The sequence below is a fragment of the Rattus norvegicus genome, chromosome 14, assembly GCF_021556685.1.
Source record: "Rattus norvegicus strain SHRSP/BbbUtx chromosome 14, alternate assembly SHRSP_T2T, whole genome shotgun sequence".
In the NCBI taxonomy this organism is placed as follows: Eukaryota; Metazoa; Chordata; class Mammalia; order Rodentia; family Muridae; genus Rattus; species Rattus norvegicus.
Genome location: NC_141547.1, coordinates 15,109,315 through 15,135,643, shown reverse-complemented (window position 1 = coordinate 15,135,643; position 26,329 = coordinate 15,109,315). Strand labels below are relative to the sequence as shown.

Here is a 26,329-nt window from a genome sequence, read left to right as displayed (position 1 = left end):
AGAAGTAAAAAGCATCCCGAGAGGGTTCGCCTCTGAGGCCCATAGGTGTCCCTGGTGGAGAAACTGACTCAGTGAGAGAGTCTGTGATGGGGGTTGGGAGGCCACATCCGAGATGGAGAAGCTCTGAGAGAGGCCCGCCCTTCACTCAACCATCTGTAGCCAACAGAAATAAGAACATGCAGGAGGCTGCGTGCGGTTCCCCTCCTAGGCTGTCATCCTTACCTGGCACTTAATGGTTTTGTGGGATGTAGGAAAGGGTCACAGCTCCATCCCAGGCCTCAGATCGGTGAAATAAAAGGCTCCCTTGCTCTCCAGGTTCCCGTCCGTGGCCAGCTGCAGAACTACGGATCCTAATTCACAGATGGCAGGATTTGCTAGAGATTGTCTTTGTAATCCTCACGTTAACTGTTGCGTCACAAGCACAGGCTAGCAGTGCTGTGGACACTTTCTCCTCTCACCTTCCCCCAGCCCCCTCCACCCCTGCTTCAGTAACAAGGGCATCTATCAGAGTTGGTTGTTGGGATTCCTTAGTGACTGTAGACACTCGCTAAAGGCACTATCTTGTGATTATCGTCAGTCCCCTGCAGAGGTAACTGAGTTAGCTCCTCAGGAGACAACTCCCTCCTTTTTGTTCACGTGTTCCCTTTTGTCTTAGGAAATGGAAGCACTAAGAACTTAAGAGAACAGGAAATGCTAATACCCAACCTTCAGACTCAGCAGCCATACAGACGCTCTCAGACAGACTCCAGGGAGACTCAGAGGCATCAGTCTTTCTCCCCAAAACCTGGAGCTGTTCCCCAAAGTAGTCCAGAAAGGAGCTAAAGAAAGGACTTGTTTTCCTTCATGTCCTACAGCCTGTCCTCAGAAGCCATTTTACACGTGTGCCATAGCAGGAGACAGGCTGTGAGGGAGTTAGTAAAAGGATTGTGACCCTCCCTGCGGGGGCTCTGCCTGCCTGGCACTGAGTTTAAGGAAGAGTACTTAGCTCTGGGGTGAGGTCCTCCTCTGTGTTTCTGCTGCTTCCTGTTTGTCCTTTCTGCAGAGCTCTGACCCTCACATCTGTGCCCCCTTCCAGGCCTCTCAGCTGCTCGGACAGAGGCCAAAAGGAGCAGGCATTGCCCCTGCACCATCCTGCCACTTGCTGGAATGGCTCAGGCTACAAAGCCACTGTGGTTTCCTCTACTGAATCTTCCGGAGCCCCAGATCATCTGAAGCAACTTAGAGCACCTTGCCCTAGGCCACTTTCAGCAGGAATGCACGGCCACTTCCCAGATGCCAGAGTCTCCTCCGTGGCCCCCCTCAGCTCCCCTCTGCCATCACCTGTCCCCTCCGGTTACCGCTCACAGCTTGACATGGATCAGCAGATGGGACATCAGCCTCTCCCCTCCCCTGCCTCTGCAGTGACGCAGCCTCCCAGCCCAAGAAGCCATGAGCTAGAGGAGGGAATGTGGAAGAGGGCGTCCCTGCCTCAGCGACCCCCTCGACCTTGGAAGTGGGCCCACGCAGTCCAAGAGGACGGCCTTGCTGAGGACGCCTCGTCGGCGCCTGAGTTTGCAACCCTGAAGCACTATAAAAACCAGCTGAGTCTTCCGAGTTCGTGCAGCACTTCTGACCCAGACACTCCAGGGAGGATCTCTCTCCGAATATCCGAGTCAGCCCTACAAGCTTCCCCGCCACCCCGGGGGGACTATGATGATGAGGTGTTCGTGAAGGACTTGCACCCCAAGGTTCCTTCAAGCCCCACATTTGAAGCTCTCCCCCCGCCCCCACCACCACCTTCTCCACTGAGCCAGGAGCCTCTAACGTGTGGCTCAGATGACTTTCCTTCACCTCCTCCCCAAGCCATGTGTGAGGCACCGCTGGATGGCGAAGTATCCGAGGAGCCCGGCAGCGGGTGAGTGAGCAGGCGCAGCCAGGGCAAGCCTCTGCTGAGGGGAAGTGGCCATCCTTCACTCTCAGGTGTTTGCAGCCAGGGTCCCAGGACATCCTTCTGCTGCTCACAGGAGAGGCCCAGGACAGAGATTCTTTATAGGAGCTCACAAGGCTGCTCCTTCGCTTGCCTTGCGGGGCTAGCGTTCATTGTGTGCAGAGAAGTGATCGTTTCAAGAGCCATGACCCACTTCTTAGCGTTCATTGTGTGCAGAGAAGTGATCGTTTCAAGAGCCATGACCCACTTCCTCTGGTCTGAGTTTTGGATCAGTTAAAGAAATAAGAAATAGAATATGATGGGCGGAGGGGGAGTTGGAGAGATGGCTCAGGGGTTAAGAGCACTGGCTGCTCTTCCAGAGATCCTGAGTTCAATTCCCAGCAACCACATGGTGGCTTCATGACCATTTATAAAATGGATCTGATGCCCTCTTCTGGCATGTAGACATACATGCAGATGGAGCACTTCTACGTTTAAATACATTAATTTCAGAAATGCTTCTATTGCTGATAGAACAGACATTGGAGAAAACACTGAAGTCAAAACACACACACACACACACACACAGAGGCTGAGTTGCGATGGTCACCTTCTGCAGACACACCATGCCACAGAGGCACAGGATGGAGCTAACAGCCTGTGACGTTAAGCCAGGCTGATGCAGAACAGGCATTTCCCAACCCAGTTTCTGAGACTAGTGGGTGCTCATAACAGAATTCTCTTTTGGGATCCAGCAAAATAGGCCAGTTAGTAAGGCAGCTTGCCACCACCCCGATGACCAGAGTTTGATCCCCAGACCCCCTATGGTAGAAGAGGGGACCCACACATATACGGCCCAGTGCTACACACACACACACACACACACACACACACACACACACACACACACACACACACACACATATATATATATATATATATATATATATATATATATATATATATATAAAATGTTCAAACAAACAAACAAGAAAACCTCATAGGATCAGGCATGGTGGTCCATGTCTTTAATCCGGGCACTCATGAGGCAGAGGCAGGAGGATCTCTGTGAGTTCTGTAGGGCATCATCTCCTGGATGCCATGGAGGTCACTCACCACCACTACCTTCTGCCTGTCTGTACCTTCCAGAAAGGTTGCTCTGGGGCCCAAGAGCAACATTCTTCAAAACTGAATTCCAAGTGACTGTAACTAGGGACCAGCCCTGGCTCAAGAGAAGGCCCTTTGGAACCCCGTGGCTGTGGGAGAGCGCCACAGATGTGCCTCCTCACGCCAGCTCCTGCTTTGGGAAGCTGTGGCATCTCCTGTGCCCTCATCCTCACCACCATCGACTCTCCTCACCGCTCTCTCTTTTCTTCCCCTAGCAGTTCCTGCGGACTTCCCAGGGTGACAGCCACGAGGGAAGGACAGGTGCCCGGGGCAGGCCATGCAGAAGGAAGTCAGATAATGGTTGCCATCCCACCCCAAACTTCGGCCGAAGGCTCAGCAGCCGAGTCCAGCACTGCTGCCCGAGTGAGCGCCCAGCCTCCGCTCCACAGTTTTCCTGGCAAGCAGCCCTGTCCCAGCCAGGCCCGAAACCTCACTTACGAACCTGCTGACAGAACTCAGGATCTAGGGAAGAAAATCCATGCTGAGCCCCAGAAGACTTCAGAAGATATCCGAACGGAGGCTCTCGCCAAGGAAATTGTCCACCAAGACAAGTCTCTGGCGGACATTTTGGACCCGGACTCCAGAATGAAGACCACGATGGATCTGATGGAGGGTCTGTTCCCCAGGGATGCTGGTGTGCTGAAGGAGAACGCTGAGAGGAGAGCCGTAGACAGCACCACCAGGCGTGCTGGGTGGGAAGTCGAGACGTAAGTCCCCTGTAGTCCACCCCTGTAGACTTGGCTCTTCTGTGGGGCAGTAATACGTGTGGACATGATACGCCCCTACGTCCTCACAGGAACATCACTGCAGCTCATCTTCACAGGGCACCTTGGAGAGGACCACTGTGAGAGTGGAGGGTCCCTAGCTCAGTAAGCACTCGATCGATCGTCAGACCTGTCATAGGCCACTTTCAGGGACCTCCCCGAAGCTTAGTGCTGAGAAGGGAGCGTCTACAAGAACAAAGTGGACCAGTCTTTATGAAAGGGGGAGGGGCCTGGAGAAATAGATGCCTTTACTATGTAGGACGTGCACTTGGATGCACTGAGGTGAGCGCTTACTCAAGTCCTGAGCAAATCTCAGTGGGAAACGCTCCACTGCATATGGGGGTCACTTAGCCCCTGCTCTGGAGGCTCTCAAGCCCTCTGCTGCTCTTGGAACTCCGACCCAGGGCCCAGCCACAGCAGGAGAACTGTGAGCAGTTGTGTTTCTTGTTTCGTGGAGTTCTTGAATTATTCTGAGATTTTCTTACATACTTGGTTAAGGGACTCTGAGCAGGAAGATATAGAGTGGGTTTTATTTCCTCTTTAGTTTGCAGTGATAATATTGACAGACCGACACTCAGCAGTGAGCGGCTTCCAGACGAAATACAAACAGAACAGCTCACCCAAATAGGGTTTGCCGTTTAGAAACCTGCAGCTGATCATAACTGGATCAGCAGCGGGAACACTGTTTTATTTGGGCCAGAGGGAGAAAAGAGCTGTGTGCATAGGTTTTTTTTTTTTTTTTTTTTTTTGGTTTTGTTTGTTTGTTTGTGACTTGTGGGCTATGTTCTCAGAGTGCATCCGGTTCACAGCCTCGCACTCTCCTTGCCCGTCTCTTCAGTTTCAGATTAGGGGGTCAAGGCTATGGATCGTAGGCGTGGTGGCTTATCCAGAGTCACACTGTAGCTAACACTGGACACCTGCACAATACAGGGCAGTCCGCTGGGGACTGCAAGGGCCCAAAGAAGTTTCACAGAGTATCCTTAGAAAACATGTCTTTGAGAATTTATATTCCCTCGAGAATTTGGTGGTGAAATGGTTTCAAAAAGATGACATGCACCACCTTCTGGTGAAAGTAAATGTAGTCCCATTGTGGCGAACGGCATTGTGAGGTTTCATCAGACTCCTAGTTGGGACAGCGCTGGGTAGAAGCTGATGGAAGCTGTAACGTGCACCTGAAGGCTTTCTCCAGCTTCCTGGGTTACATGAAGATACGTTGCTTACAGGAGATCGGTGAAGGTGTTGTATGCCTGGTTCTTTAGTAAAATCACAGGGTCAGAAGTAAATAATATATCACTGAAGAGCTAAAATCTCTCTCCAAGAGAACTTACTTCTGTGAGTCATCCACCGGGTGCGTCTGAACCCTTTGGCATGCCTGAGGATCCCAGTTCCACCCCCAGCTCCTCACAAACACAAAACAGATTATGAAAAGCAGCTCCACTGTGGTAAAACAAACAGCACGAGACACCATGGTTTGCAGCTCCTGGTTTTCTCGGACAGCCCTGAGCGCCCCCATACCCCTGTGTAATAATTTCTCTTGAGATGGAGTAGCCTTGGCTGGTTTCAAATTCCTGATCCCATCTCCAGCACATCCCTCAGGAGCTTCGCATCCCGGGTTTGCCTGGTCTTAGGCGCCCAGCAGAGTCACTCTCAGCAAATCGCTCACCGGTCATTATTTCTGGGGGAAAGTTAAGTAGAACTCTGCACGTTTCCTAGTGAGCCAATGTGAAGAGCTGCTCTGAGCACGCTGTGTGTTTCAGGAGCGACCACAAGGAGGCAGCGGGTGTGCTGGTCAACTGCCCTGCATACTACAGTGTCTCTGCTGCCAAGGCGGAACTGCTGAACAAAATCAAAGACATGCCGGAGGAGCTGCGGGAGGAGGAGGAGCAGGAGGACGTCAATGAGAAAAAGGTACGGGGGGCGGGGGGGACACTTGCTCTCTCGCCCCCACAGGTAGCGAAGGCCCTTGTCATGACCACAAGTACCAGCCCCTACTGACGGCTCTGAGCATTCTCAGAGGTCTGTGAGCAGACAGAGCAGGAAGGCCACTGTCACTGTCATTCTGCAAATGATGAACGAAAGCTTGGAGGGGTTGAGTTATTAGAGCTGGGACCGGACCTCAGGGACTCTGATGCTGTTCTCGGCAGCTGGTGGTAGCTTATGTCAAGAGCAAAACTAGAGATTTAAAATTTTGCACAGGGAAAGCAGCGGCTGTCAAGACACATCTAGGAAAAGGTAAGGCTGACCTTACACACCCCCAGCTCTTGCAGTGCCTCAGAGAAGAGCTTTAAAGTACATGGGTTGGAATGTAACCCTTAGCATCTGGTACTCCTGCAGAACCTTTAATGTCAAGCATGTTACGATGACCTCGCTGCTGCCACAGCCTCCCTGCGTACTGTGGAGATCTGGGCCAGGCTGTGCCTGCAGGGCAGAGCATCCTTCCACTTTGCCTATAGCCCTCCGTAGATCCCAGCCATGCCCTCTGCAAAAGGACATGTGTGGCTCACTTCAGTGGAGCGTAGAATGTGTGCTCCAGTGGTGGTGATGTCAGGAGGACGTGCACATGGGGTTCCGGTTACTGTACATACTTTCCCCAGGCCCTCTTCTTAATGTGTTGGGTAAAACCACAGAACATAGGCGCGTGTGCGCGCACACACACACACACACACACACACACATATACACACACCCCAGAAACAGAGAAAGCCTTGAGAGGCATCCTGTTAGAACATTGTGAGCTCTGGGCTGCATGTGACAACAGCCACTACAGAAACATTTCTTCCAACCAGAGGCTTCCCGTTCAGAGCCCTGCTTTGTGGAACCCCTCCTAGCATCTCCCTGTCGGTACTGATGACTGTGCCCATTTTGTGTGCTTGGGAACCAGAGGGCTCTGCTCTACCACAGAGAAGGAGCTATCTATATGCCACCCCATCTTTAACTGAGTGTTTTCCTTTGTCCTGCCATCTGCGTATTGACCTCTCTGCATTACAGTAAAGAAGCAAAGTACACGTTACGTTTCCTCCTCTTCGCTTTTAAAAGATTTATTATTTTATGTGTATAGGTGATGTGTGTGTGTACCACATACATCCCTGGTGTCCATTGAGGTCAGAATAGAGGATCAGATCCTCTGGAACTGGAGTTGCAGGTGGTTAAACCTGGATCCCTTGCAAGAGCAGTCAGTGCTCTTAACCACTGAGCCATCTCTCCAGCTCCTCATTTTATATTTACAGAATTAACTCGTCCTCTGAGGAAATGAAGTAGCCCTACTTAGTTCTGGTCCGTGTGTGGGCTGTAGGGCTTTGCGTGGGGTTCTGCTTGTTTCGTTTTGTTTAAATTCCACCAGTCCCCTTTTTGGCATGGTTTATAGTGAAATGGACAGCAGTAGCATTTAAAACTGTCCTGCTCTGTTGCTTTCGGGACGGCTGTGGCTGATGGGTGGGTCCTGTTAGGCAGCGTTGGCTCCTCAGCTCCCCACCTCCCATTTCTGCTGAGTTTCTCTGCAGGAGGTCCAGGTTCCTCTCTGGCCTTGTTTCCTCTCCAGTGGAAATCCTGAGAAAGATTTCCTTTAGCATCTCCCTCAGGAGAGATCTGCAGTGATGTGGTTTCCTCTGCCTGTTTCCAGAACATTCTCATTCCCGAAGGATGCCTCTCTGGATGCGAAGTCCCGGTTGGCTGGCTTTTGTCATGTGTGTGCCATGTATGCAGACATGTTGCTTTCTGTTACTGCTGAGAAACAGTTTCCAGGCATTTAAATGTGATCTTCCTCTTGGTGGCTACCTGCTTCCCCTCACCACATGCCTGTCATCACGTTGCTTGTGGTTTGTGCGAGCACGGAGACTGTGGATAAATAAGGGCATTTTCAACCTCTGCCTCTTTAGTTACGAATTGTTACCTTATGCATAGCTGAACGAGTCATTGTTAGAGTTTCTTATGTACACTGGTTAGTTTGTGTCTGTCTGACCTCAGGTTCCGTTCCTAGCTCAATCCTCCAGTGGTTTTGTTGTTTCAGATTATCATCAGTATCAGTTCTACAATTTTCATTTCTTTAGTTTCTTTTTGCTTGAATCTTCAAGTGTGTTTGCTCTTATGATGAAGAATGCTTATTTAAGAAAACATTTTAAAGACCGTGATAACCCTAATGTCAGAATTATCTCCAGTCTAGTATCTGTGCGATACCTTTTCTGTCCATTATACCTAAGTAGCTATATATTGTATTCTGTGCTATAAGCCCCTGGGTCCTGGGAGAATGCATTCCCTCTGGAGAATGTTGATTGAGGCAGGCCTGGTTCCTATAGGCCCAGACTGTAATTCCAACGCCCATTCCAGTTTGGGAGCCTTTGTGATTTTATGTGACTCTGTCCTCTCTGTGTCCCTCTGGCTTTAGTTTGGGACTTTAGCAACATTTCTAATGCACCCCAGTTCTCAGAGCCTTGATGTACTCTTTGTCTCTTCCTACATGTGCCACTTAAAAGTGGGGATCCCCGCCCCCAATCCCACCAAGAGCTCATGCCAAGTTTTAAGCATCTTGTGGCCCAGCTCCCTCTTTTCCAGAAGTTTCCCACACAGTCTTTGGCTCCCAAAGATTCCTATTCTTAGTCCTGTAGCTGGACAAACGGGTCCTCACTCATGGCAGCCTGTGCAGCTGTGCAGTTCCTTAGTGGAGAGAAGGAAAATGTTCGGTCCCCAGCTCCGAAAAAAAGAACCAAAAAAAAAAAAAAAAAGAGAGAGAGAGAGAGAAGGAAAATGGAGTGGGATTCCCTCGCACTCTAGACCCCAGGGTTGGCTGCACCACCACTGTGCGGTGGGCCTCCCTGAGTAGAGCCACACTGGAGACAGAGCTGAGAGAGGAGAGAGCGAGCACAGGCTCCCACACCAGCTCACCCAAGCCTCCTCCGGCTCTGCAGACAAGGGTTCTCAGTTTGCCCCGAGGTTGTCAAGGAATGAAAAGCATGACGATCACCCATTTGGGTTGTTGATGTGCACTCTTCCTGGTCTCAAAATGCGCCGCCCCCCCCCCCCCCCCGGACTCCCAGGACTTAATTATAACATGCAGGAGAAGCTGCGGTGGTTATGACATCGTGGCTCACACCAGAGGTCACATGCTGGGGCTTGGCAGAAGGCAGGCAGATTGGCATTTCCAAAAAGTCCCTCTGCAGCTGTGTCTGGAGTTGGGTGGGATGGGAGGGAAATGCAGTCACTGGATGTGGGTGTGGTCATGAGACACAAGTGTGATCAACACCCTGGGAGCAGTTTGAGAGCTTTCTGAAAGAGGTTTGGTGTCGTTTTATTTAAGAACAGGCAGGAGCTGGTGGTGGAATTGTGGTGGAGGGTGGATGAGGAAGGGTGGTCCGGATGAGTCCCAGCTCCAGGCTGCCGTGCACATTGTCTGGGGAGATGGTTGACCTTGGAGATTCATTACTTCCCTTATCTTACCTGACCTTAACTGGCACCAAGGAACCATCTCAAATAGATACAGTGGCATTCTAGTCGCAAGCCTCCTGGAGGAGAAGTGGGGCAGAATTCTTAGCAGAGATCGTGCTGGAGAAGCTAGATATCACCATCAGGCCCAGTCACCTCTGCTTCGATCTGGTTACACTGTGTGAGGGAAGTCTGGCCTCGTTGCTGTCTGAAACTGCCCCGTTAGCATGCGGTGTCCTGGATCTTGCATTTACAGTAAAAGAAAACAAACCCATCAGGTAGAAATGGTTTGCCAAGTCTAGGCAGAAGCCTGAACTCTGCCCCAGCCAGAAGTGCTACATTTTTCTTGAGACGAAAACAGCCAGCAGAGGCTAAGTGTTTTTGCAGTGGAGTTTGGGGATGCAGCAGCACAAGCCTCAGAGCAGGGGCAGCAGTGGGGAAGCTGGGTGTTGCCTCCCAGGCACCTATTTCAACAAGCGCTGGACTTTCTTCAGACTATGGCCTGACCGTGTGATAGCACAGAAAACAAGGTGTGTCCATATGTCTGTCTTCCAGTGTTCTGTGAGGTATTTTAAAGTACTAATTGCAGTCAGCTCCCTGGAGCCAGACAGCCTGGGTTTAAGGCTGGCTGTGCCACTTACTGTATGGGCTGGGGCGTGTTCCGTGCCTCGCTGTGCATATCAGTGAAGCCGGGACAACGCCAGTGTTGTTTGTTGGGCGGTGGAAGCAGTGGTTGAGCTTCGAGGCCCTGCCTCTGCCTACCACAGAGCATGAGGCCAGCCAGGCGTGCTAGCTTTGTGCTAGCTTTCGGCAGGTAGTGCGGGCTTCTTGCTGGTGGCACAGGTGAAGTGGGCCCCCTGACAGTGATCAAGTCAGAGCCGGTCTCTGACTCAAGAGTCTGCGCTTCTCTGGTGAGAAGACCCAGCAGGATGTTTCGTGTGCAGATGGTGTGGTAGGAGGAGGGTGTGCTGAACTATGTTTAGAAAAAGAACCCTTATAAATAGCGTCTCACACAGCCTGACTTAGCAGTTTGTCAGATGAGAAGCTAAGTGGGTAAATGTCAGTGGCTTACAAGTTAAGCAGCTCCCGTGAGAGACTAGTATTTTATTAAAATCTGTCTCACGGGGCAGAGGAGATGGCTGTGGTTAAGAGAATCTGGTGCTCTTCAGAGGACCCAGGTTCAGTTCCCTGCAACCACATTGAGGGGCTCACAACTCTCTAACAGCTCTAGGGGATGTGACTCTCCCTGGCTTCCAAGGCATCTATATACACACGTGGCGCACGTACATACGAGCAGGTACATGTATAAATGATAATTTTTGTTTCCCTTCTGTCCTAAATAAATTCCGTTAGTTGGATTTTTTTTTAAAAAGGTCTTCCTGGCAAAGAAACGTCGGCAGCATAGCTGGCTTCCCCCCTTGATGGCGACTGCGGTTGCTCAGATTCTCTTCACTGTATCCTCAAACCCAGATCTCCATAGTTAAAGACTTGGCGAGGCAGGGCTGACTGACTTTACCTTCCCGTAAAGGACCTAATGCGCCCAGGCTTCTGCGCTGCGCGCGTGTGGTTCCACCCCGTGTCCGTGCCTTTGAAAACCAAGTGCCAGGACTCCAGGAGTTTACCAACATGCCTGGCTGAGTGTAGTATTGTCTGCTAATGTTTAGAGGGCCCAGTCTGGCAGCTATACCTACAGGGTTAAAAAAGACCATGGCCCAAGTCTCTTGGCTGTTGACCGTTGTCATGCACTCATGGACAGGGAAGCGCTGGGCCAGCTGGCAGTGTCTGCTGTCTCCCACCTCAGTGTTGTCTTCAGCTCGTCTCCTCAGAGGTGCAAACTCACCCAGGCTCTGCCCTAATAGGCAACTTGGCAGTGGAGTCCTCTGCTCTCTCCCACAGTGATGGCTGCCAAGAGGGGCGGGACTTAGGGGCGGGATCACAGAGAGCACAACTGACCTTAAGTGACAATTCCCTCCCACTAGGGTTACCTGGGCCGAATCTTCGACTGAGGAGGGAAATGCTTAGACACTGCACATCTTTTCCCCTAGAAGGGCAGCACGTGTCAGTTTAGCTGCCCACGGCCACGGGGATGGGGAAAGTAGAACGGACAGCAGGATGTCACCGTTGAAGCCAGAGCATAGACATTTCAGGTCTGTGAACCTGCTGACAGCAAAGAACCCTGAAGTTCTGGCTTCCGGGGTACAGAACAGAGCACTTCCCTCCCGAGTATTCCTGACCACGATGGGGGCGAGCAGAACAGTGGTTTCCATACTCATTTCCTTCTCCCATCTCCAGTCCTCTGTTTTCCAAGGCTGGACATAGTGTTGCATGCCTATAATCCCAGCACTCCGCAGGCAGAGGCAGGAGAATTGCCCTAAGTTCCCAGCCAGAGTTGTCTACATAATCTCTTCCAAGCAAACCTGGGCCACAAAGCAAGACCCCCGTCCCCGCCCCCAGAGGTTGTAATAACAACAGAATTCACAGGATATGTTTGTGTAGTCTCCTTTTGTAAGGTCGGAAATTTGTAATTAGGGGCTTACATAGTCGTGGTAAGCAGGTCTGGATTTAGTTAAAAGGCAAAGCTGACTGGCTTCCGGATACAGTGTTGCCAATCGTGTGAGGAGAGCCCATCTGATGATGTGTGGGCCTTAGGGGGCGCCTCCCCATCTCTCACCCTCACCTGCTGTCTGTGGAAGACTCGATGAGACAGAGCATGCACCTCACAGTAGCTGCACAAAGGCCAGCTAATACAGCTCGGCTCTCTTCTGTGGACAATTCCCTTCACCCGGGTCCGAGGCTGCTCGATTGTAGAAGAGATTGTTCACCCTGCCCCTCCCTTCTTGCTCATGGTACTGTGCCCAGTAAGAATGAAAGGGCTTTGAATGAGAAGCTAACAAGCTAGTCAGAAAGGCAGAACTGTACTCACGGTGGGAAATATGACTGGTCAGTGTGTAATCAGGTGTGGGCTGAATAGGCTCAAAGAATGGCGGTTGTAGACATTCAGGGAGAGGCAAAAAGAAAGACAGTTGTTCTGATTTGAGTCATCGTCCTCACAGAGCTGAGATTTAGCTGAGCCTTGAAGGCAAGGTGGGGCCAGGAGGTGTCCGTCCACCTTACAGCAGCCTTGCCTCACCTCTCCTGTCGTTGTAGGCTGAGCTCATTGGAAGCCTCACCCACAAGCTGGAGACCCTGCAGGAAGCGAAGGGGAGTCTGCTCACGGACATCAGACTGAACAATGCCCTGGGGGAGGAGGTGGAGGCCCTGATCAGTGAGCTCTGCAAACCCAACGAGTTCGACAAGTACAAGATGTTCATAGGCGACTTGGACAAGGTGGTCAACCTGCTGCTCTCCCTGTCTGGACGCCTCGCCCGAGTGGAGAACGTCCTCAGTGGCCTTGGTGAAGATGCCAGTAAAGAAGAAAGGGTATGTGTCCTAGCAGGCTACCATCTGAGCCCTCCGCCCGTCAGAGGGGCCAGACGCAGTCGCTGTGGAGTTGAGAGAGCGTCTTCTAGGCAGGACTCAGTGTGGACACCTAGGGCTGAGGGAACCCTGAGGAAAGCAGATAGATGCACAGGACCAGGTGGTTTTTTCCTGACTCCCTTCCTCAGATAAAAGCACGTTAGATAGACATTTTGAGAGTGAGGGACCACGGAACCATTGGGATAAGAAACGAGCTCCCAGGCCATGGGCAAGTATGCTGATGTGACTCCGTGGTCCACCACTTGGAGGGACAGACACTGGGCTTCACGAGCAGTGTCCTGAATCCTAACCATACTGAGTTAGTGCTTGGCCTCTCTAAGAAACTAAAAATATCAGTAGAAGGAGAACAAGTGACCCAATCAGTACCAAATCCGGTGTCTCCGTGCGCCCTGGCTGGTAGCGGGTAGGGGAGGAATGTCCACAGTGTTCTATCTGAGCCACAGGGAGACCCCATCTCAAGAAGATCTGACAGTCCAGATTGGGGGGTTTGAGGCAGAGTCACGTGGACTGTAAGGTAATTTGTACCGAGGGATGTTTAAGCCACTGTGTTTCAGGATCGAATTCCCTTTTACATTTTCTCACTGGTTTTGGCCTGAAAGGTCTGAAAACTATTCGATTTAAAATTTTTAAAAGGTGCGTACTGTGGCGTTTACAACATGTCGGCATGTTGGATGCAGGAACATAGGAAGTTTTTCTGGAAAGTCGATGGGCCCTGCAGAGGTGGGCAGCTTGCCACGGCCTGGTGTGGGAAACCCTAAAAGTACAACACCAGCATCCTTGTAGAACATAGTTCACTCATGGTCAGAGGCCAAGAGGAAACGTGGGATGGCAGAATTGGTTTTGTTAAAGATAGGAGTATACTCCCGTTGGTACAAGATGCTGCACTTGTTTTCTCGATTGTCTGGGGTTTTCTGGGTTGTTGTTTTTGGGTTTGTTTGTTTGTGATCACCAGGAGGTCCTGTTAAAACACAGATTTCAGGCCCTGCCTGCAGAGATTTAAAGAGAAAAACCTTTTTCAGCTTGTTTATTTTTATTTTATATGTATGTGTGCCCCGTGTACACTACCTGAAGAGGCCAGAAGAGGGCATGGGTTGTCCTGGTACTGGAGTTAGAGGCCACTGTTACTGCTCTGAGGGTGCCGGGAGGAGAGCTCAGGAAGAACAGTCAGTCTGTGCCCTGAACCAGGTCCAGCTCTCCAGCGCCCTGCAGAGTTTTTGATTCAGTGGACAGAGAGGTGGCTGAGAATCTAACTCATCCCCAAGGGGACACGAAGTACTCAGAGAACTTGAGGATTGACTCAGTAAGTGTAGGCCTAAAAAGGTCAGGTTGTTACCACAGCCATTTACCCACCACAGTGTTCAACATAAGGATAATAAATAATAATTTACATACATATGTACATCCTTCCTTAGCACTGTTGAGTAGAGCAATGGTTTGCTGTCCGGTGAGAGGCAGGAGTCTGCTTCCCTGTCTTATGGCTGACTTGCCTGTTCGTTTACCCTGGCAGAGTTCTCTGAATGAGAAAAGGAAGGTTCTGGCTGGCCAGCATGAGGATGCCCGGGAGCTCAAGGAGAACCTGGACCGGAGGGAGCGCGTGGTGCTGGATATCCTGGCCAATTACCTGTCCGCCGAGCAGCTCCAGGACTACCAGCACTTCGTGAAAATGAAGTCCACACTCCTCATCGAGCAGCGGAAGCTGGATGACAAAATAAAGCTGGGCCAGGAGCAGGTCAGGTGTCTGCTGGAGTCGCTGCCCTCAGACTTCAGGCCCAAGGCAGGGGCCATCTCCCTGCCCCCAGCCCTCGCCAGTCATGTGACTCCTGGGGGGGGCCCTGCATTCGGTGGCGTTTTCCCAACGTTGACCTCTCCTCTTTAACCTCTCCTGAAAGACCCGAGCAAAAGATGCCACTCTCAACACTGTTGAATCTGAAAGATATTTCACCACCAACCACGGTTTGAGTTGTGGGTTATTGGGGGCTTCCTGAGGAAACGGAAGAGACTATCCAGGAGTCTTTGTGCCTTTCACAGTTGGTCTTCTACGAGCTTGCACACAGCGGGAGCCTTTCCACTCTGTGGGAGGAAAGCCGGTGACACTGAGAGAGACCCGATGAAGGGTGTCTGATGTACAGGTTTCCTCAGGCCAAGGTGTCGTAGAGGAAGGTGTGGCGCCCTCAGGAATGTATCGGTGGCCTTCCTTGCTGGCGGGCAGTGCACCCTGACACAAAGCCTTAAAAAGACATGCGCGCGCGCACACACACACACACACACACACACGCACACACACACAAAGAAGACTGTTAACCCCTGAACATTTTTGTTATTTATATTTTTAAAAATGAAAAAGATCATTGTTTGTGTGCTAACCACTTAGTTGATTCTGTTTTGCGGTGGATGTAGACAATTATGTTTGAGCGTTGTATTTCGCGAAAACCTTAATGAAGAATTCCAAAGATAGTCAAGTTGAATATGGAGATTTTTGTGGGGTTTTTCTTCTCATTTGCTCTTTGAAAAATCTATTTGGTGTGTATGTATTTGATACTGGGTGGCTATGAGTGCCGCAGGTTACGTGCAGAATTAGACAACTTTATGTGGGTTCTGAGGCTTGGACCTCGGCCATCAGTCTTTTCATCCACTCAGCCATCGTCGGATGGTAATAAAGACCAGTGGCCATTCTACACTTGTGTTACACCATGAGAGGTCTCAGTTTCCATGGCGCTCAGGTCTTGCCGCATTTCTCCAGGAGGACGACTCAGTGGTGACTTCTCGGGCTGTTCTCCCCCTTCACTAGTTTATTGACAGAGACAAAGGTTCTCAAACCTGAAGTCTAAGCCAGTTCCAAACCAAATCCATGCTGCCAACTGATACAGGAAATACACTTACTACGCTACATAATCAGGTTGTTTTAATATTTTTTTTAGAAGCTGGTTTCCCTAAATGTCTGACCCATGGATCATGAGAACTGATTTCTCTTGTCAAATTTCAATGAGAGCGTGTGTGAGGGGTTCCGTGACCCAAGGTGTAAGTCTACTCAAATCAGGACGATAGTCACCACTGTGTTCTTAGTAAAATGCCTTGGAGGACTCCCGGGACACGACACTTTCTACTCTCCGAGGATGGGTGGGGAGGTAGGTGGCTCAGCAGGAAAAGGTGCCTGCCCCCAACCTGACAGTCCTGAATTCCATCCCTGGGACCTGCACAGGAGCAGAGAACCCAGTCCTGCAAACACACGTATGCTCTGGCACACACACACACACACACACACACACACACACACACACACACACACACACACACGCCATAGGCATGTGTGAGAGAGAAAGTACTTACATTGTAACCCAGAGTTCAATCATCAGAACCCATACAAAAACAGCAGGACATGGGAAGGCACACTGGGAGGTGGGGACATGCACATCCCAGGCTTGCTGGCCAGTCTACCTTATTTAGTAAACTCCAAGCCAGTGAGAGACCCTGCCCCAAAACGTAGGGTAGTCAGGGCCTGGGAAAGGGCACCTGAGGTTGCCACCACCAGCCCTCACCCCCAACCCCTCTCCCCCCCCACCCCTCCCCCCACCCCTGCCTTCACACATTTAAGTACAAATACTTCAGGATGACTGGGGTCAATCCACAGCCTGTTAAGATGACTTTTCTGATTTAGACACATAAAGTAAACTTCACGGCAGAGTGACAGGGACATTGTTATGCCACACTGAAGACCCTCCAAAGTATAGCATCTGTTCCGTCGATGTTATCACTACCCTTCCATGGTTACAATGAAATGAGGGAAGCACCTGCGGGACTGTGAAATCTGATTCCAGATGGATGTCGTCTTCCCTGGTGCTGGACTAGACCCCCTCACTTTAAAATCACTACACTGTCAACGTATATTTTAAACACCGATAGAAAAGCCTGCGTTTTCATCCCTTTCCAGCTCTCTTTTCTCACTATTAAAAAAAAAAAAAAGTCATGTACTGTAGAACCCTCCTTCTAACTGGGTCTCACTGTGACAGTGAGAACTGAGATCACAGCCACGCCTTCCTTCCCCGGGGGCTTCGGAACACAGGGCTCACAGAGTGCCCACTCCTGTGACTCCAGAGCGGTGCTTCTCACGGTGGGTGTGGTGGGGTCGCCGGTGACCTAAGAATATACCAGAAACCCAGGGAGTTCCAGGAAAGAGTACACCCTGTGACCAAGTCAGGTCACCTGGGAAGTTCCAGCCTGTCCCTACAGGCTGACTCGTTCCCTGTTCCTTGTGGGAGTTGTCTCAGAAGAATGAGGGGAGGAGCCACAGAATTCTCCGAGACACCTCACACGGTTTCCTTTGCCCGCAGGATACACTTTAGGTTTCACTTTGTACAGCTGGTTTCCAAACAGAAAAATTGTCCACCGTGGGCCTAATCGGCGGCAGCTGCCATTGAAGAGAGAAGATGGGCGGGTCCTGCCCATTTTCTGTTTCTCTTAATGTCTGACCAAAACTCGCCTAGTCTAAAAAAGGACAAATATGCCTCAAATGCTGTAATTGCACTTAATAGATCTTTTTAAAAAGTTCATCGTTCAAGAACTTCGAACACATAAACTATATCTTTAATCTTATCCTCCCACCTCCCCGGAGCCGCCCAGGACCCTCTCATCCACCGCCCCCTCTCATCCACGGAATCCAATTAGTGCTGCCCACCTGTGCGTGGGGGGTGGAACAACCCGCCACTGGCCACGCCCTCAAAAAGGACTCCTCCTTCCCCCGGTCACCATCAGCAGTCCCTCCCTCGGCTAGGAGTGGAGCCTTGGGCGCCCCTCCCTTATCCACGCAGAAGTATTCAAGGATCTTTCATTAAATTACTGGTTTTGTTTTCCGAGATACTTAGGAAAATACTGGGTTTTTATTTTTGTGTTTCCAAATTCATTGCTCTCTAGTTTTCGTTTCCTTGATACCACTTAGCCTACTAATTCAAAATTCGTTTTTCTTTTCTTCAGTTTTTTTTTTGTTTTTTGTTTTGAAACAGGTTTTAGTAACCTTCTGACTAGAAAGAAAAGGGACTATCTGAAATCACCACTTCGTTTCCAGCAGGTCTAAGGTGATCAGGGACACATGAGGACATGGCCACACAGAAATCAATGGCAAAAGAGATATACATCCTAACCTCCTGGGTGAAGCATCAGACGACTATTCAGACAATAAAGGGATACATGAACCTACATGAACCATTTACCTACCGTGCTTGGTTTCAGACCCAGGACTGAGGTTCATATTTTACATATCAACACAGACCTGGTCTCAGGTTCTCCCAGCATCCCTCAGCCCCTACCAGGCATACCCTGCTCCCAATTCTGAACTCTCCAGCCCAGGGGCTGGACTGCCCTTCCCCTAGAGGCTCATCCCAATATAATCCAGACACTTTGGCCTCCTGCACCCCCACCCCTCTCACACTCTTCCTCTCTCCTCATCCTCTCCTCTCCCTTATGGTCAAGGGGCCAGAGAACTCACCCACTCAAGAGCAACTTCCCAACAAACCCGCATTTAATCTAATCTAATCTGGGCTTGAATTGGCTCATTTCTGTCGCGCGCCCAATGTCCCGCCAGCAAGAACGACGCGCGGCAACAGGATTCTTCTGCGAGCAAGCCTTTACTGTGTTACAGCTCTTCTTAGTGTTACAGCTCTCTTAGTGTTACAGCTCTCTTGAACAGGGACTCCGAGCAGCAAAATCGCTCGGCTTATATAGACAACAGTATGCTAATTATCTCTCAGGGATTGGTGGGGCTTGGATCACCCCACTACTTGTCCTCCAGGGATTGGCGGAGAATGAATCACCTCATTAGCATATTAACGGTCAACTAACACCTGGTGCATAAACCGCACATGTGCAGTACCGCTGTTCACCACTAGAGGGAGCCCTAGCAAGGGGACAAGCCTGCACATGCGCAGTAAGTCGTTTATATCCAGACAAGGCTGGATGTCGGCGCCATCTTTGTTTCGCCGCGCCGCTCTCTACACATTTCGTGGGTGGAGAAATAACTTATCCTGATTTTTTGATAAAACATTACTTTTCTTATGGGCGCTCATTTGATGCCGACTCATGTTTCTCGAAGTGTGGTCAAGATACCACCTACATCAGACTCCCCTGGGATGCTCCTTTTTTACTGCCAATCGCTAAGGCACCAGGGTAGGCTGGGACTTACTACTGTCCCTAGCTTGTTGGTGTGCCTTAACTTGTAAGGGCCACTGCTGACGTCACTTGCAGTTTCTATTGTTAGGATCACAGGGCTACCATGAACTTGTGAACTCTCAGGTCTTAAAGATTTTAACAAAAGGAAATCACAGGAGTTCAAACAGCCATGGCCTATTTACTCCGTTTCGCTACATTTTTGTTACTGTCTTCCCAGCCTCCCTGTTCTCTAGTCTCCCGCCTCTCTGCCGGTTTACATTTAAACTAAGACTGTAGACTAGATGGTACATCGTTGTTCTTCCCCAAGAATCTCATTGTCACACAGTCAGTAACCTGAAGTACTACCCGGCTGAACGGGTGACCACTGACCTCTTCAGCAGGGACCTTAGGATCCTCGCCTCCTCCTCTCAGGTCTGACAACTTACATGAGGTATGCACCTCCCAGTCTCGCTATTGAAGCGAAGGGTATGTGCGTTTCCTTTGAGAAGTGGGAGCCCAACCCACTTCCAAACCCCCGCCAAATAAAAAAAAAAAACAAACAAAAAAACAAAAACAAAAACCAGCGAAAAACTGACTCACCAGTGCTCCATTTATATACAGACTTCTCTCTATAAATGGAAGGCAGCTGTGCATCAAACCACGAGTGCTGCTGTCTAAAGCAACTGTCTGAACGATGAAGTGTAACATAAGGGTATGTTAAGTAAGGAGAACAAAAGACCACAGTATACAAGAAATTAGGTAAGCACCCTAAAACTGAGAATACCCAAGGAAAGACAGAACCAAAGTACCCTCCCCCCTAGCCACTCAGGATGCCCAGATCTTTGAGAATTGAACTTGCCTCACATAGCAGGGGATTTGCATGAGCTAGACTGGGTTGTCCACCCCAGGCAGGCAGGAAACAAACCTTCACAGTGCAGACAAATGCAGCCTACCAGCACAGTTAACAGGGTCTAAAGAAAAGCTGGCTGTCCAGTGGGAGTCCACTGGGTTTCAGGCAAGCAGAATCTTTCAGAGCTCAGGTGTGTACTCATGAAGCCCAGAAAACAGGCTGAAACTACAGGGTGGCTGGGGAAATCCACATTATGGGATACGGTTGGAGCTAAGAACTCCATCAAATGTCCTCACAGCCACAATACTGATTCTGTAGGCAGAGGAACAGAGAGCAAGAGTGCAGACAGACCCCAACTTAGAAAGCTGTTCACAGTTTATAATTTTCTGGCCTTATCATGGTACAAAAGAATATTTGCACAGTTATTCTGCTCCTTACCTTAAGCATAGCATTCAATAAACTACATGAGCTCAGGAAATAAGGACTGTGTTAGGTCGGTTTTCCCCAAGTACAGGCTAATGGCCTGAGCATGATGAAGACAGGTTAGGCTGAGTTAGATGTTTGATGGTTGGTGTATCAAAGACATTTCAGCTTAGCCACATTTTCCATTGTAATGGGTTTGCTGGGCACCACCCCATTTTAATAGAGGAGAAACTGCAGTCCTTCTAGCTCGCTGCTCTAGCGCCCTCTACTGAGAATGCTGGATATCGTGCTAGCTTAAAGGACATCTGTTTGAATCTGAGAGGCAGTACATTGATAACTGACGCAAGTCTAGTTCCCTGGTATTAGCACCTTGGCATCATCTTCTGATGTCATACAATCCTGTACCCGCTGACCCCTAGGAACAATTTCCTGCACAATTAAAAACCATAACAAGGCATTATCAAGTAGATACCATATTTTTGAAAGAAGAAGGGGTCTCTCTCTCTCTCTCTCACAGACACACACACACACACACACACACACACACACACACACACCAATTTTTCCATTTATTCTTTTTCACATGAACTTTACAGTCTGTAGTACTCAAAGTCCCTAAGTCAACAGATTAAGACTGAGGTCTAGTTTGATATGTGAAATTGTTTATCTGTCATTCTATGTCTCTCATCTGAAACTCTCTCTCTCTCTCTCTCTCTCTCTCTCTCTCTCTCTCTCTCTCCCTCTCCCTCTCTCTCTCTCTCTCTCTCTCTCTCTCTCTCTCTCTCTCTCTCTCTCTCTCTCTCTTTGTGTGTGTGTCTTCTGAATCTCTCTGTGAATTTTTCTCTATTTCAGTTTCTATGCCAGTCACTCTTGCTCCTTTATTCCCAAAGTGATCGTGATTTTCTGTTTGGAACTTGGCTATAGTATGTCTAGAGGGTTTCCATGGCCCGTACTGTTGCCTCTTTTTGAGTTCCATACCATTGGCCATGTTTTTCATCGTATTACGACTCTGAGGGAACCTCCCACACCAGTTAAAACCCTCAAGGAGGTATTTATTTTCACATGGAGAATAACAGACTCTTTTCTTCCAGTTCTTCCTTTGCTTTATTTTTTCAAATCATATCCCCTGAATCTTTTCTACATATCCTACTGAATGTTTCTTGTTTTGAAGATGTAACAGGATTTAAAAGGACATTGTAAGCCAGGCAGGCATGGTGCCCCACATCTGTAGCTATGGCCCTCCAAAATAAACAAAAATAAAAAAATATAAAAGCAAATTGTAAAATTAGTTCCAAGCAGAGGACACCTCTAAGAAAATCCAAGATGGAGTATCACTACAAGGCTTTTCCTAAAGAAAAACCAAAACTGAGTTCTTCAAGCTGAAGGAAGATGATAATTACAGAAAAGCACATGAAAGCATAAAACCTAAGTTGTCAAGTCCAAAGCACTGATGTATAACAATGAAAGACAACGGAACAGGGAACATGCAGAAGGACAGCGGTCCCCATAACTCCCCTCGAGAAAGTTGGGTCCTCAGATGCAGAGGAATGGAGAAAACCCTTATCCCTGCTTCAGTGACTACAGGGAAGAGCGATAAAGACATCACGCTCATGTGCATGTGGGCACACACATGCACAGGCACACACACTCGCACCTGCACACACATACAACTACATACACACAGTCACACACACACGGACACACAGCACATACTAGCACCTGCACACACATACAAAGCCCACATGTACAGTCATACATACAGTGCACACACACATGCACACACAAAGCATACATACAGTCACACACACACAGCACACTTGCACCTGCACACACACATAAAGCACACATACACAGTCACACACACATAGCATGCACTTGTACCTGCACACATATACAACACAGTCACACACCTACACAGCACACACTTGCACCTACACATATATACAAAGCACACATACACAGTCATACATGCAGCACACACGCACACGTGCACACACACACACACACACACACACACACAGAGTGAAAACAGCAGTTCAAATCACAATGAGGTATTCCCTAATACTTGTTAGTCAGCCTATATCGGCTGTTATAGAAAAGATGAAAAAACCCATCATGGTGCCTCATGTCTCTAATTCCAGAACTCAGGAGGCTGAAGTACAGAATGTGTCTGTCTGAGGTCATCTCGTGACGCACGTCATGGGAAGTCAGACTGCTGTGGGAGGGTCTGCTTCAGGGGAGAACGTCAAGAGACAAATCAGAGGAATCTTCATGCTTCCCCTGTTCTCAAATGTCAAGGTGCTTTATTTGGGGGATAGTGGGCTGAACCCTGCCATGTATGTTACAGTTAATTACATACAAGCTACATTTTATATTACTGGTAAGTATGAGTCAGCAATGAAAAGGAAATAATTTTAAGAGCTTTGACCAAAGAGAGAGAGAGAGAGAGAGAGAGAGAGAGAGAGAGAGAGAGAGAGAAGAAAAAGAAATAGCCGAGCCTCAAAGGGAGCTCTGAGCTGCCAGGTATATAGAGGTGGGCAAGCTTTTAAATGATGTGATCATTTAACCCTCAATGAGATTCTGGCTTACTGGCTACAAGGACTAGTATCAGCTTAGGGCGTAAACTGAAGAAATGGAGTTCTGCGTCTGGGGTGAGCATGTGAGCCAGGTGAAAGGACTGTTAGCAGTTTGTTTGAAAATGGAGCATTGGGGTTGGGGATTTTAGCTCAGTGGTAGAGCACTTGCCTAGCAAGCACAAGGCCCTGGGTTTGGTCCCCAGCTTCGAAAAAAAAAAAGAAAAGAAAAGAAAATGGAGCATTTATTTGTCTTATAGTTTAGCAGCTACACTTTTAGGGAGTTATTGCAGAGAAGTAGACGTACAGTATCCCCAGTGTGTGACTTAGTGATTTATTTGACTTTATGATAAGCATTCGGTAGAGCCTGTACTTTCTAACTCTGATCTCTTTCTCAGGCCTACTGCTGTCCTTGCAAGATGCTGGGCAGTGACAGTGACCTGCCACCCTCCCCCACTCTGACCATGGGGTCACGACTTACCAGGTGGGTTTACATGCTGGAGGATTCGGGCTCTGCCATTGTCAATACATTTAAAGCGGGTTGGCCTAAGTTCTAATGCTCGGAAAGCCAGACACAGTAAATGTGTTTGTGACTCGTGATATTTTCCACTTTGCAATAGATTTGGGTTTTTGTTTAGTTTTGTTGTTTGGGTGGATTTTGTTTGTTTGTTTTGAGAAAGGGTTTCTCTGTGTAGCCCTGACTATGCTGGACCTATCTCTGTAGACCAGACTGGCCTTGAACTCACAGAGATCCACCTGTGCCTCCCCAGTGCAAAGATAGGTGGGCCCCACCACCATCCAGCTTTGCGATAGATCATTTAGACTACAATCTCATTGTAAGCCAAGGGGCAAAAAGTCTTTATAGCAGCTTAATCACAGTAGTAAAAGAAGAAAAAAAGAAATACGGGCTAAAGGGGCTGGAGCAGTGGTTCTCAGCCTGGGGGTCGAATGACCCTTCCACAGGGGTTGCCTAAGACCATCAGAAATATCACATATTTACATTACGATTCATAACAGTAGTGAAATTACAGTTATGAAGTAGCAACAAAAATAGCTTTATGGTTGGGGGTCATCACAACACGAGGAACTGTACTAAAGGGTCGCAGCATTGGAAAGGTTGACAACCACTAGGCTACAGGGATGACTTTGCATTCCCAGAATCTACATGATGGCTTATAACCTTTTGTAACTTCAGCCCCAGAGAAGCTGATGCCCTTTTCTGGGCTCCAAGGGCACACTGAATGCACAAAAACAAATTACTGAAAAGGTAGCAAGGGTTGACAAGATGGCTCAGTGGGTAAGAGTGCTTGACCTGAGTTCAAATCCCGGGATCCCACAAAATGACAGGAGAGAACTCACTCTGGGGAGCAGTCCTCTGATTTCCATATGAACCTGTGCACGTACATGCGTGTGTGAGCACACACACAAAATGAAATGTTGACACACGACACAGAATGGGCTACATGAAATGCTTTTGTGTCAAGCAAAAGAAGTCATATAAAAAAATACAGTATATAGCCGTAAGAAATTCTCAAACAGATTAAACTTCTTCAATAGTGGAAATGAGAAAGTAGCTGGGCTGAGGTGGTGCATGCCTGTAATCCCAGAACTTGGGAGGCAGAGACAGGTGGAACTCTGTGGGTTCAAGGCCAGCCTGGTCTACAGAGTGAGTTCCAGGATGGCCAGAGAAATCCTGTCTTGAAAAAGAAGAGGAGGAGGAGGAGGAGGAGGAGGAGGAGGAGGAGGAGGAGGAGGAGGAGGAGGAGGGGGAGGGGGAGGGGGAGGGGGAGGGGGAGGGGGAGGGGGAGGGGGAGGAAAGAAGAGAAGGGAGAAAAGAAAGGAAAAAGAAATGAGACAGTGGTTGGGGGAGGGAAAGCTAACTATTGCATTCAGCAAAAGGGAAATTTCTGGAATGATAAGAGATATTCTGCATCTTTGGGAGGTAGTCATTCTATTTAATGTGTTCAAAACAGATACCCAAAACTTGGCTTCTTGGCAAACAGCACGTGCAAGGGGTTTTCCCTTGCTTCCCCTGCCCTCCTCTGAAGACCACAAAACCTCAGAAGGGTTTCCTCCCTTCCTGCCTCTGATGTGAAAGCTGCTGTCCTCAGACACAAAGGAAAGGAGTCCACCTCAGAAGACTCAGGGACTCCGAGGAGAGCTGGACAAGCACACCTTGGTGACTTCAAACCACTGTAGCTGCCTTAGGCTTCCCACTCAACCATCTTCCTCTTCTCTCTTCATCTGGCCTGGCAAGAAATGCTCATTTGTCTGCTCCCTTGTTACAGAAAACACACATTAAATAAATACGGAGCTTTTCCTCTGTTTGTTATTCGTAATCGCAGACTTACCCACAAACCTAAATCAGGCAGCAACCTTTCTTCCTTTCCACATTGGTTTAAGGAAGGTGGTGGAGTTTGATCCCACAAATATTACTGGAGAACCTGGAGTTGACCTTCACATTACTTTATTGGAGTTTATTATGCTGCTTTAAGAAATAAAAATTATATTGACTTAAATAATACAGGAATTTGTCTCTCATGACCACCAAGGGGTATGTGGGCATCCAGGAGAGGTGGATGGCTCTGTTTCAGAATACTGTGGGGGTTTGTGGTTCCTTCTATCACTCTGCCTTTAAAACATATGAACCCCAAGAGCTGGAAAGATGGCTCTGTGGTTAAGAGCACTTGCTGCTCTTCCGGATGTCTCAGGTTCAATTCCCAGCCTCCCCATGGCAGATACAAACCATCTATACAACTCCAGTCTCAGAGGATCTGACACCCCTTTCTGGCTTCTGAGGGCATTTCACACACATACATGGGGTACACAGACATATATACACATGCAATTAAAAGAAACTAATACACAAAAAATAAAAACCCCAAAAGAACTTTTGAAGAAAGGACAGGAACTCTGGAGAGGAGAGTTGTAGTTGAGCTGGTTAGAATGCTTGTTTAGCAAGCTGAGGTCCCCGTCCCTCAGTACCACACAAATAAAGTGTTACAGCACATGTCTGTTGTCCAGCACGTGGGAGTTGGAGACAAGAGTTTCATCCTCAGCTTCATACAAGACTAGAAGCTAACATGGGCAACATGGAGAAAGACAGGGGGGGAGGGAGGGAGGAAGGGAGGAAGGGAGAAAGGGAGGAAGGGAGGAAGGGAGGAAGGGAGGAAGGGAGGAAGGGAGGAAGGGAGGACAACACGCATCCCAAGTTAGACACACTACTTTTCATTGGCTCAGACATATGGCCAAACTTGGGCAGATGAACGTGTTAAAATTATGTGGGAAGTCCCATGCCAAATAAGTCAAAGTAATAGCATAGGGGAGTCCTCCCATGGTGACATAGGTGAGTCCTCCCATGGTGGCATAGGTGAGTCCTCCCATGGTAGCATAGGTGAGTCCTCCCATGGGAGACTAAGTTAAGAGTTAAGAGCACTGGCTGCCCTTTCAGCCGACCTGGCTTTGGTTCCTAGCACCCACAGAGCAGCTCACCACATGTGTACTTCAGTCCCAGGGAATCCAATGCCCTCTTCTGGCTTCACTGCATACACACGGTGCACAGCAATGCATGCAAGCAAAATACCAGGCACATCAAAAAAAAAAAAAAAAAAAAAAA

General features: G+C 49.0%; 1 protein-coding gene and 1 long non-coding RNA gene across 9 annotated transcripts in view; both read left to right on the top strand.

Annotated features, from left to right (window-relative positions):
• Shroom3 (shroom family member 3) overlaps window positions 1-15,415 on the top strand; it is a 296,424-nt gene extending 281,009 nt beyond the window's left edge. For 5 of the 8 annotated variants that reach the window (XM_087582879.1, XM_087582881.1, XM_087582880.1 and 2 more), the window contains 5 exons: window positions 1,076-1,894; window positions 3,289-3,780; window positions 5,595-5,745; window positions 12,400-12,672; window positions 14,237-15,404. In XM_087582879.1, coding sequence (XP_087439005.1) covers window positions 1,076-1,894; window positions 3,289-3,780; window positions 5,595-5,745; window positions 12,400-12,672; window positions 14,237-14,605 — 2,104 coding nt within the window. In that variant the 3' untranslated portion in view covers window positions 14,606-15,404. 8 annotated transcript variants of the gene reach the window in all.
• A 1,988-nt stretch (window positions 15,416-17,403) lies between these two features.
• Window positions 17,404-25,232, top strand: LOC148001244 (uncharacterized). The gene is made up of 3 exons (XR_015637309.1): window positions 17,404-18,646; window positions 23,112-23,197; window positions 24,687-25,232. It is a non-coding gene; the product is annotated as an uncharacterized LOC148001244 (long non-coding RNA).
• The last annotated feature ends 1,097 nt before the right edge of the window (window positions 25,233-26,329 follow it).